The sequence below is a fragment of the Podarcis vaucheri genome, assembly GCF_965113315.1.
Source record: "Podarcis vaucheri genome assembly, chromosome: 6".
Lineage (NCBI taxonomy): Eukaryota > Metazoa > Chordata > Lepidosauria > Squamata > Lacertidae > Podarcis > Podarcis vaucheri.
The window spans coordinates 99139131-99151409 of NC_138764.1; the positions used below are offsets into that span (position 1 = coordinate 99139131).

Genomic DNA, 12279 nt, shown 5'->3' on the forward strand with positions numbered 1-12279 from the left:
CCTTGTGTAAAAACTGTGTATGTGAGGCGTTATGGTTTTGCTTGTTCTTATGTTATGTATTTTTGTGTTTTTATGTTGTAAACCGCCCTGTGATCCCCAGATGAAAGACGGTATAGAAATTAAATCAATAATAATAATAACAACAACAATAGTAATGATAACAATAATAATAATAACGGCCAGAAAGACCATTAGGTAGCTCCTGAAGTATCATCGAGTGTCGTCTGAAACACACGGGAGTGGATATAACGGTGTCCCGTTTTGCTTAAATTGCGGTCCTACAACTGCACGTGTGGAACCGCCTTCCTGGAACAACACGCGTGTAGCGCGCGAGCCTCCTCTCCCGGCTCGCTCGCAGCAACCAATCAGCACGAGCCTCCTCTCCCGGCTCGCTCGCAGCAACCAATCAGCAGCAGCGACCGCTTCTCCTCCTCCTCCTCCTCCTCCTCCTCCCGGCTTTCTCTCTCCTCAGCGCGCGTCTGTCAATCAACGAGCGCTGCCGTGGCTTTCGGGCGTCTCTAGGAACTCTAAGCAGGAGCCGCGTCGAGCTGCTCATTAGCATATCGTGGAGGAGGGGGCGTGGGGCACAAGGAGTCGCGCAGGCGCAAAGCGTCTCTCGCGCGCGAACGCACGCACGCACGCGCGGATGGGCCCTCAGGAGCCCGCCCTGCCCACATCCCTCCGCTTCCGCCCTCCCTCCCTCGGACTACCCAGAACCCCTTGCGAAGTGGCAACGTAGCCGGCTATGGCGGAAGCTGCGCCTGCGCTGTGAGAAGAGAAGGGAAAATATATATATATTTTTTTTCATTGAGGGGGAAAAGCCGAAGCCGGGTGAGAGGCTTGACTGACTGGTAGCGACTGCGTTGCACCCGCCGCGCCACTGAACCCGCCAGGTACAACCCGTGGGCCGAGGAGATAGTTATCATTATTGCTGTCATCGTCATTATTATTATTTAAAAGAAGAAGAAAAGGAGGGGAGAGAGGCGCCCCCCCCATTTCTACCTCAGGCCACATCCTCATCTTCGAGGGTGAGGGTCGGCATCCCCCTCCCACTCCATAATAATAATAATTTTAAAAAACCCCTCTGGCCCTGAGTTCGAATTCTGGTTTACCTCAGGACCTACCTCTGGTGTTGGTGGGGTTCTGGAGGGAATGGCTTCCTGACCCCCCCTCCCAGGTGTGTGTGTGGGGGGTGAGTGAATGGGGTTGGCTTCTCATAGGATCATAGGGACCACGAAGGGTCATCTAATTCGACCTCCTGCAACGCAGGAATCTTTTGCCCCCAATGTGGGACTCGAACCCGCTACCATGAGGTGAAGAGTCGCACGCTTTGAGGGTATAGAGGGCTCTGCTTTCATCCTCATCATTTATTTATTTATTATGATCTTTATTTATTGCATTGATGCCTCACCTTTTCCTCCGAGGAGCTCAAGGCGGATTACGTGGTTATCTCCTCTTTTAGCCCCTACAACAACGGCTGGGTGAGGTAGGTTGAGAGGCATTGATTGATTCCCCCAATGTCGTCCCAGCAAGAGTTTCATGGGCTTCAAACCCTGGTCTCCCAGGTCTTAGTCGGACACTCTAACCGCTGTGCTACTCTGGCTTTCATCATTATCATCATTTCCTTTATTTATTTAATTTGTATACCGGTCTTCCTCTGAAGATCTCAGGGTGGTTAACAGCATAAAAATAGAAGATTAAAGCACAAAATGTGTAATAAAGACAAGAAGAGGAGCAAATCAAACCAATAAGCGCCCAATACCTCCCAATCCCACGTTTAAAAGGATATGGGATGTTGATCAGCCAAAAGGCCTTGTTCATCATTGTGTAGCTTCAAAGTCATGGGGCAAGAGGATGGGATCCTTTTACGGATGGTAACCAGTTAAAAACCAGGAAGCGGAGAATAGGAATGAATACAGGTTGTTCCCACATCGGAGGGGTGATGATGGCGGTGGGGATGTATAAATATATATACTGCCAAAAATGGCTTTAAGGCAGTTGGCTAAATTGGACTTTTCTAAGCAGGGTGTAAGATGAGGGTTTCCACAAGGATCAGTTTGGGAAATTGTCTTCTTTAATGAACTGGAGTTTGAGGTGATTAGTGAGGTGGAAACGTTTGCTGCTGATGCCAAGTTGCTCTGGGTGGTAAGAATAAAAGAGCTTTCCATACTGGGTGAATGGGCAGTAAGATGTTCAAGATCTGCACTGCTTGCTCATTTGCTACAGGGCCAGGCTCAGGGTGTTACTATTAATATATAAAGCCCTTAACAATTTGGGACCAGTTTATTTGCAAGGTTTCCTTACCCTACATGGGCCCGGTCAACCACTTCAATTGGCAAAATCAGCACAGCTACAGATTCCATATAATGCCCATTCCATTTTTGTAAGAACTCTGTCGTTTAGTGTGGAAGTGCCTACACTTTGAAACCTCCTTCCTATTGAGATCAAGCAGGCATCTTCACTGTACTCTTTCCAACTAAAACATTCCTGTTTAAACAAGCCTACCCAGATGATTAGAAAGTTGAGGTTATTTCAATCTGTTTTAGTATTTAAACTTCTGCGTGTTTTAAGGTAGTGTTGTAATTTTTCCTTGATTTTACTGTTTTAGCTTTTGTAAACTTCTTTGAGGGTTGTTTTTACAATCAAGCAGTGTATAAATTTTAAGAAGTAAATGAAATAAAATATACGTAAGTGTAAAGTGATGCACATCGGAACAAAAAATTCTAACTTAACACTGATAGGGTAGGTGATGGAGGTGACTGACTGAGCAGTAAGGATCCTGAGGTCATGGTGGAAAGAATGAAGTGTGTGGCAGATGTAAAAAGTGTGTACAAAGGGATCGATAATTGGAGGAGGCATGAAATACAAGGCTACCAGTATTATCTTTAAGCAGAAATTTGGTGCGATCACTCTAGTTGCAGAACTGCTAAAAAGATATTGCAGTCCTAGAGAAGGTGCGGAAATGGATATTCATAATGATCCAAGGACTGCTCTCCTAAGGAAAGCTTGCAACATTTGGAGAGGGGTGGTGGTGTTAGGAGAGGAAAGCAGAGCAGGGAAGACATCCATGGTGTGGAGAAAGTAGATAGAGAGGTTTTTCTCCCTCGTGTACAGCACTAAAACCCAGGATCATTCAGTGAAGATGAATGGTGGGAGATTCAAGACAGGCTGAAAGAAGTGTTATTTCACACATTTAAAAGTTAACCTGTGGACTTTGCTCCCGCAAGATGCAGTGGTGACCAAAGAAGGGGATTAGACAAGTTCATGGAGGATAAGGCTGTCAGTATCTACTAGTCCTGATGGCTGCATGCTATCTCCAGAATTAGACGCAGGATGCTTCAGTACTGTTTCTGTCCTCTGTCCTTCCTATGAACTTCCCACAGGCATCTGGTTTGGCATACTGGGAAATAGAATGCTAGACTACAGAGGCCCTTTGGTCTGATTAAGCAGTGATACTATGTTCAGGAGCCTTGAGAAGGGTGGCAGAGTTTGTCTCACCTGCACTGGCTGGTTCCATTAGACCAGATGTCCGTAATGTCTTAAGATTATTTAGTAATCCTTTTTCCATCCCATCTTTCTTCCAAAAAACTCAGGGTATTGCACATGGTTCCCCACCCTTTTGTTTGAATTCTTACAACAGCCCTGTAAGTTAGGTTGTCCTGAAGATGGTGTCTGGCTCAAAATTACCCATGACTCTAACCTATAGGCAACATTGATACAGTGAGGTATTTTCTCTCTTCTACCTTATTCATCTCTCACTTCTGAACTGGGGATGCCATCTTATGTGTATCTACTTGAAAATAAGTCCCACTGGGCGCAAAGTCCCGTTGTGTAAAAATGCATGAGGATGGGCTGCAACATTTGTGTTCCAGTTTTATTTTTATTTATTAAATCTCACTTAGAAATATATGAACAGAAGCAGTTCTGTCTTTTTACCCTTGCTGCTCCTTTTGGAAACTCATATTGACTTACTGGGGCTCTCGTGTAGACATTTTTGGATCAGCTCTGCACTCTTGATTAATTCTGTTTTAGCGTGCTCAGGCTATTAAGTGGATTCTTCTTCGCTGTCTAGGTGTATCCATGCAGTTTATCTGCTAAAAATAAACAAAAACTCCTAAGAACAATGTTGTCCTTCCCTGACCCCAGGTTCCATGTGTTCATGCTAGAATATGACCAATGGCCATTCTGGGTGCTGAAATGGAACTCTAGGTTTCCTGCTCATTCCCCTATCTGAATGATTTGCAACTCTTCCCATTTCTTCAAAACACCTGAAGTAAGGCATTAGGGCAGCACCCCAAAACTGCTGCTTCATATATGATAGGATTGTGTTAATAAGTCAGTTTGCTACCCAATTTCCCATGTTCCTTTGCATTGTTTTTCAATGAATGTTCTGTTTGGAGAAGGTAGGTTAGCTAGTAGAACCCTGAGTAGCTTGTCTATGCAAGTAGAAGTACTGTTTAAGACACTTCTTTGACTAGTCATTGGCTTTTGATTTCAAAAAGCATTGGATTCTTTGAAGATCTGGTTGCTTAAAAATAAGAGTTGGTGACAATCAACCTTCTCATAAGTGGCTCCAGAAGGGGAGATAAAGCGTCAGAAATATGTGGGCTGGTGCAGACACTTATTTTGTGAAGCTTCCTTTCTGGAACAGATCTAGACTATGAGTTATCGCCATTAGCATGAGGGCAAATAACAAGGCATGCTAGAAAGGGACATGGCCTCAAATTGGTATATAGGTCAGTCTAGTTTCTCTTTGAAAGAGATGCATAGCCTAGCAAATCCTTTTATACACCATCTTAAAATGTCTTCCAGTGTCTTCCTTTTTTGTTTTAAAATTGACCTTCTATTTGTATTCTTACATTTCTTTTATTGGCATCTAGCTACTATTGCCTTGAAGGCTCACTTTCACATGTTTGTTTGTGGCTTTACAAATTACCTGTTAGAAGACAAAATCTGTTGCATCTTAACTTGTAAGAAATAGAGTGTTATCCCAGTATCCTTCAGATGCTACACTCTTGCTACATGTAATTAATAGGAGTAGAACATCTTAAGCATGCTATGCAAGTTTGTTAATGCTGCAGACAACATTGCTAGGGTAACTTGCACTGTCTACATTTTGTGTAGAGCCATTTTCACATTCTAAAGATGCTCTTGGATGAAGTCACTTATTCCTGTCTGCCTAATCCTCTCATGAAGTGGGAAGTATAATTGAAAGTATGTCCTGTGATCCACGACAGCTGTCAATACATGCTCTTAGAAAGGGATAGCTCAGTTAGTAGAGCATGAGACTCATAATTACAGGGTTGTGGGTTTGAGCCCCACCTTGGGCAAAAGTTTGCTGCATTGCAGGGGCTGGGAATAGATGACCCTCATGGTCCTTTCCAACTGTACAATGCGATGATTCTGTGATCTAACAAGTATGAACTGAGAAATATGGTGCCTAATTGAATACAAAGAACTGTGATCTCCAAACTGGTTCCCAGGGCACATGAGTGTCATCATGTTGATGAATTGCCCATACCATGACTTCTGCAATGGGGAGACCATATGTAGCATGACCCTCCAATATATGGACAGTGAAATGATCCTCAGGGAAGGAGTTAATGGGATTCTCTGATGCAGCCTGCTCTGAAATCGTACGAGCAGGGTCTGTATCCCAATAACAGAACACACACATTGCATGCAAAAGGGTTCAATCCCTGGTATCTCCAGGTAGGACTGGGAAAGACTCCTGTCTCGAGCCGTGGAGAACTGCTGCCACTCAGTGTAGACACTTCTGACCTAGATGGGCCAATGATCTTACTTTCTATAAGGCTACTTCTTATGTTCCTAATTTCTTGAAACACCATAACTGTCCAGAAAGCATACAGTGGTACCTCGGGTTACATACGCTTCAGGTTACAGACTCTGCTAACCCAGAAATATTACCTCGGGTTAAGAACTTTGCTTCAGGATAAGAACAGAAATTGCACACCGGTGGTGCAGCGGCAGCAGAAGGCCCCATTAGCTAAAGTGGTGCTTCAGGTTAAGAACAGTTTCAGGTTAAGAATGGACCTCTGGAACGAATTAAGTACCTAACTCGAGGTACCACTGTATCTCCATCACTTGGGTAAAAGGGATGGCAGAGGCAAATCTTAACTGTTATCCTTTAGTTATAAGAAGGATGCCTGCCCATTCTTCTGGAAGCTGATGGGATAAATAGGTTTCTGGGACAGCAGGTGGGGAGCGGACATAGTTTGCATTATAACAATATAGTTGCCCAACATTTTTACCCACTCTACCTCCAAATATTTTTTTTTTTTTGGCCTTTGTTTAGTACTCTTCTTTTAACCCCGCCAGCAAGCAGAGACATTCCATTCCTCTTCTCCTTTTGTGCTTCACTGTCCTTGACGCCCACTGAGAGCAGCCTAGCAACCCACCCACGAAGCTCCTGCAAACCACCATTTGGAAATAACCATTCTAATGTGTAGTAAATTAAGATATCCAGAATCTAACCGGAGCCTGCCAGATGTGGAAACACTCTTATTTAATTCACATTAATGTAAAGCATTCTTTAATCGTTCCGTTAATTTAATATGTTAGTTAATGTAGTCTGAAATGTGCTTAACCTTCCAGGAAAATATATATATATATATCCCATATGTCCCATTTTTTTATGACAACCGTTCTGTGGATGCCCAGGGAGTGCAAGAAGATGTGTAGAAGTGCAAGTCAACAGGATAAGTCAGAAAAAAATACCTTATAATTAGAATTAGATCCAAACAAAGCTCCCTAGTTTAATACAAGAGATGGATAAGTTCTTCCAACTATTTATTTAATGTATTTTTATCTCACCTTTGAGAGAACGCTTCCTCCACTCCCAAAGGCAGGTAACATAAGTCCCTAAAATAATCAAAGAAAGCTATGTGTCTTCTTAGGCTAGCAGACGTTTTGAGAGAAGCACTCATTTCTTTATGTTTGTTTATAAAAAGATCCATATTCAACTGTCTTAATACAATAAAACATAAATCACCATTAAAAGTAGTTTTAAAAATCATTAAAGTTGTTCTTGTCTTCAAGCTGTTAAATCAGTCTTGACAGCAAACTAACTGCCGCTTTTGTATTATGTCCTCCCCAATATTGCACTGCCAACTCTTGGCTCTGGTCTTATCCAGTGTTGGCATGTGACCTCCCAACAGCCCTCAACAGACAACAGACAGTTTCCCACGCAACACCCCCGTTTTATCTGCTATCATTTTTCTTATGCTGATTCTCCACATCCCTGTGATTCAACATGAAGTCTACTCCTCTCCAAATTCTGTTATCCTAAACCTACGGCTCCCCAGCCACAGCCAGGGTGGCAAGTGATAAGGGAAGAGCTATAGTCTTAACAATTACCCAATAGAAAAGAGTTATGTGCCCACAAATAATCCCTTCCTTCAGATTTGTTATTTTGACTGCTTCATTGGATGGAACTGCTCCGACTTGTTACCCAGTCAGCTTGCTATACTTTGTCCCATTCATATTCGTTAATTGCTCGCTCATTCTGAATTGCGCAATATAACATCTGTTTAATAGTGGAGTTGCTACTTCTCTCACATTTTTTTTTTAAACCTATGATGTTCCTTGCATAGGCAAAATTGGATATTTTGATCCATGAAGTTCCTGCAGATGTGCTATGTATTGTTTGTGAAGTGTGCTCAGTGTAGGAAAAACTGTACACACATCTTATGTTCCTTTGAAAAAGAGAGAACTTTAGTTTTAAAATCAGGGTGGCAAATGCAGTGGGTTAAAAAGAAGATGAATAAATTCTTGATTTAATGAAAGAAAGAGAGTTGGTGGTGGTTCTGTCTATTGAGCTGTCTCTCCCTCCCCCCCCCCGTGTGTGTGTATTTAAAAAACAACTTTAATAAGCAGGTTGGGGGGGGAATCTGATTTTTTTTGTTCCTCAAGTAATAGTTGCAGTGCAAGCCAATAATTGTGTCTTATAGCTGTCTTTATTCCCTGATGTCACTATTCATTATGGGGATTTTTTTTTTAAAAAAAAACATTGATTGGCATAGGGTAGCTATGAGCGTGCATCAAAGACCAGATTTTGTTTGGATTCCACTTCAGAAAGGAGACCAATTCAACTAGGGACTGCTTCAGGCGTAACCCACAATGCCTTTCCTTGAAGATCCATGGCTTCATTTGTCTCCCCCATTGGCTTACATAAGGAAATGACCAAATGGGTACAGTGGTACCTCCAGTAAGAACTTAAATTGTTTTGGAGGTCCGTTCTTAACCCGAAACAGTTCTTAACCTGAGGCGCGCTTTTGCTAATGGGGCCTCCCACTTCTGCTGCGCGACTTCCACCGGGGCAAAGTTCGCTACCAGGAGCACCTACTTCCGGGTTAGCGGAACTCATTACCCGAAGCGTTCGTAAGGAGGACGGTATAACTTTTATATCTTGACCACATGGAATGAAATTTGCAGGCATAGGTGCTCCTTCCGAGGGAGTGAAACATGTCAGATTCCAGATTCCTCTGGTTGGAAGCTATAGCTGTCGGAAAACTGCACCCCTCCTTTCTCCCTGCCTTACACTTTCCTTTTATGGGGAGATTGGAGAAAGCCAATACAGTTTTCATTCTGAGACGGTGCAACTCTCTTTGCATCCTCTCAATCTCCAAGGCAAAACAGAGTTCCTTTTGCTCAGGAACAGCCCACTTTATTTAAGAGCAGGAAAAAGTAAGCTTCTAATCATTTTTAAATCCCAGAATTTTTTTTTACATTTAATCTCTTGTGAACTAATGCAAGAAATTAGCTACTGGTTGAATTAGTTCCTGGTTGAAACTTCTCCTATGCCACAATCCCACTGGGTAGTTTAGGCAAACTGTTCTTACTCAGCGGTAGCCCTTTCTCTGCATCTTTAATATGGGCTATAATAATATTGACTTTCCATCCAGGGATGCTGTAAATATTTCAGCAATATAATGAAAAGCTTTGAACCTCCAGCACTGTATTCCGTATATTCATAACATCTAGGGTCTGTGTGTACTGCAGACAGTGATTACAGTTTATGCACAGTAGGTAGGGAGCCAATCTGCAGAAAAATAGGAACCAGAACTCTCCCTCCAGCCCCCCTTTATAGGCAGATATTGTCACAAATGCACATCCCTCTTACTACCAGGGAATATCCATGCTGGCAAAGAATAGAATGGAGACAAAAGCTCTCAGCAGTCGGGATGTCTTAAAAGAACACAAGTGATGTGTTAGTGGCTTCTCTGTGTCGGTTGCTATAGGTTTGATTCCTTGAACCCATCCTTCTTCAGTTAAAGGTAAAGGGTAAAGGGACCCCTGACTGTTAGGTCCAGTCGTGGCCGACTGGGGTTGCGGCGCTCATCTCGCTTAATTGGCCGAGGAAGCCGGCGTACAGCTTCCGGGCCATGTGGCCAGCATGCCTAATCTGCTTCTGGCAAACCAGAGCAGCGCATGGAAACGCCGTTTACCTTCCCGCCGGAGCAGTACCTATTTATCTACTTGCACTTTGACGTGCTTTCGAACTGCTAGGTGGGTAGGAGCAGGGACCGAGCAACGGGAGCTCACCCGGTCATGGGGATTCGAACCACTGACCTTCTGATCGGCAAGTCCTAGGCTCTGTGGTTTAACCCACAGCGCCACCCGCGTCCCCCTCCTTCAGTTAGGGGTCCTCAAATTACAGGGACAGGGAAATGGGGAGCAAAAAGAGTAAGGTCTCGTTCATTGTCCTGCCCCTTCCTCCTGCATTTTTTTGGGTGGGGCAAGACCCCAGTTCTACAAGCCCTGATTATTGACCACGACAACTTGAGCCGACAGGGTGCCTTCAAATACTGTTGGGGCTGCCTGTGCCTTATGGCATGGCATTTTCTGTGACAGTCAATTAAAGGGAATATCTACTTCAAATCTTGCACGAAAGGCAAGCAAGCCTGCAAAGAAACAACCTTTCCTCACTCAGTAATAATGTGCTCCTTCAATTTGTACAACTTTCCTCATGAATCACACTGGGAAACCGGCTGACAGGACATTAGTTCCTGGCTTTGCTGGTTATTTTGCTGCAATGCTATATGTCACTGTGGTTTTTCAAGGAAAAGGTAGTAGTAGCTAGAGCAGCGCATAAAACTTGACAGTAGAAGTAATATAAATGGGAAGGTTTTATTATAGAAAGGCGCTGCCTGAAGCTTAAAACTGTATTGACTTTCCTTGGCTGAGAACATACCTCACTTCAGAATGGTGTTTATTATGTAAAAGATTAATTCTTTTGAAAATGTGAAGTATGGTGTAAAACTGATTCATTCTACCAGTAACTTCTATGACTTTGAAGCATTTAATTGGAGTTGCTTTCTCCAGTTGTTAGTTTTTCCTGGTCCCAGTTCAGCAATAATCCCAGTACAGGATAATTTAAGAGAGATGGAACATAATTAACACCACAGAGACACCACAGTGCAAACATTATACTGGTGTCCCCTTAAACTATGGCTTGCAAATGGCCACCCAAGCTTTGGAAATCTGCACTTAGTACTGCTTATGATTCATTGTAGTCTGGCATTGCAGGTACATCATGGATATTTTTACCATGGTTCCCCCAAAACCATTTTTTGGCACACCTATTTCAAATGGGCTTCAAGGGTACCTGGTTAACATGATCATTTGTTTGGAAGCTGAGAATCGTAGTTAATGCTAATATCCACACCACCACCGAGCAACCTCCTTGCTACAAACCATGGATCTTAGGGGCATCTCTGCAACAGCTATCTCTACTGGGTCGCAGTGTAGTTTTATATCCGATCTCTTAATTTATTTTCCTCTCTGTTGCAGGGCCATGGCAAGTCCAAGAACAAGGAAGGTCCTTAAAGAAGTGCGAGTGCAGGATGAGAACAATGTAAGCGGTTTCATGTATCCCCTTAGCAGCTTATGATTCAGCAGCAGTGAGTCATTTGCACCTCATGTTAGACACTTGCCTTTTGTGTGCTGCTCATATTAGCGTACAGATTTGCCTTTATGAACTCTCTTTCTGGACCAGTTGTCATAAAATGCCCTGTCGTCCTGATCAAACCATATGATATCTGCATGTGCAAAATAAATATTGTAAGAATTCCTGCATGTAGTGTCCTTTTGGGTAGCTGGGCCCTATTGCAGCAGAACTTCATGCTCGCACAGTGACTTCTGTATGTTGGAGCAAGTTTATCGAAATAAAAGAAGTAATTCATCATTGATGGGGTTCAGTCGTGCTTGTTTGCAAGATTGTTCTTGAAAACCTCATGCAACAGATTTTATTTCTTTATATAATACGATGTCCTGTAATTCGGTTAGAAAAGTCAAAGTACAGTTTGAAACTTAGGCTGCGTTCCATTTCCCATCTACTTTAATAAGTCCTGTTGAAATCAGTAGGATCAATTTACAGTCATACCTTGGATCCCATACAACTTGGTACTCAGACGTTTTGGCTCCCGAATGCTGCAAACCCGGTAGTGAGTGTTCCGGTTTGTGAATATTCTTTGGAACCTGAACGTGCAACTGGGCTTCTGCGGCTTCCGATTGGCTGCAGGAGCTTTCTGCAGCCAATCAGAAGCCATGCTTTGGTTTCTGAACATTTTCGAAGTCGAACGGACTTCCGGAATGGATTCTGTTCGACTTCCAAGGTACATCAGTGAGACTTGCTTCTGAGGAAGCATGCACAGAATTGTACTGTAAAAAACTGCAACAGCCTGAAAGAATGAGATCGGCAGCATTTAATGCTAAGAACCGATCAAATATTATAAGACTTGAGGTCTTCAGTGCTGTAGGGACTAAAAACCTGGCATCTATGCTATCCTATGTACTAGCTGATGATCTCTGATTTAAAAGGTTTATATTTTTTACTGTATATATTTATAGTTGTAAAGCACTTTGATATTTTTTATAGAATTGTGGTATACAAGTATTTTTTAAAAATAAATATAGGATAGTTCCACAGATGGCAAAGTATCGCAGAAAAGCCCTTTTTAAGTCAGTTAGGTAGCAATTGGTGTGGGTACCCAGAGAGGTGTATCTGAATGCGATTTCAGTAATTGGACAAGCTGGTCTGGCAGCAGGCAGTCCTTTCTGTACTCTCATGGTATGTTTCTATGTAGATATATTCTTGCAGGGCAGATTCCAAAAGCCACTGGCTGGATGTTATGTCTTAATTGGTGTGAGTAGTACTGAAGCACTTTAATACGAATAATTTGATTAGTGTGTTAGACTGAATGGCAGCCTGCAGCTTCTACTCCAAATAAGTTAGCAGACAGAGCAGGCTGTAAAGCT

The 12279-nt window shown here is 42.9% G+C and overlaps 1 protein-coding gene across 6 annotated transcripts in view; it reads left to right on the forward strand.

Moving 5' to 3' along the window:
* The first annotated feature begins 717 nt into the window (after nucleotides 1-717).
* The window catches only part of ARFGAP1 (ARF GTPase activating protein 1), a 33564-nt gene continuing 22002 nt past the window's right edge, over nucleotides 718-12279 (forward strand). For 4 of the 6 annotated variants that reach the window (XM_082228270.1, XM_082228272.1, XM_082228269.1 and 1 more), the window contains exons 1-2: nucleotides 719-893; nucleotides 10813-10876. In XM_082228270.1, the coding sequence (XP_082084396.1) occupies nucleotides 10817-10876 (60 nt within the window). In that variant the 5' untranslated portion in view covers nucleotides 719-893; nucleotides 10813-10816. Of the gene's footprint in view, nucleotides 894-10812; nucleotides 10877-12279 lie in introns of all 6 variants that reach the window. The other 2 variants (XM_082228268.1, XM_082228273.1) reach the window with 2 other exon arrangements.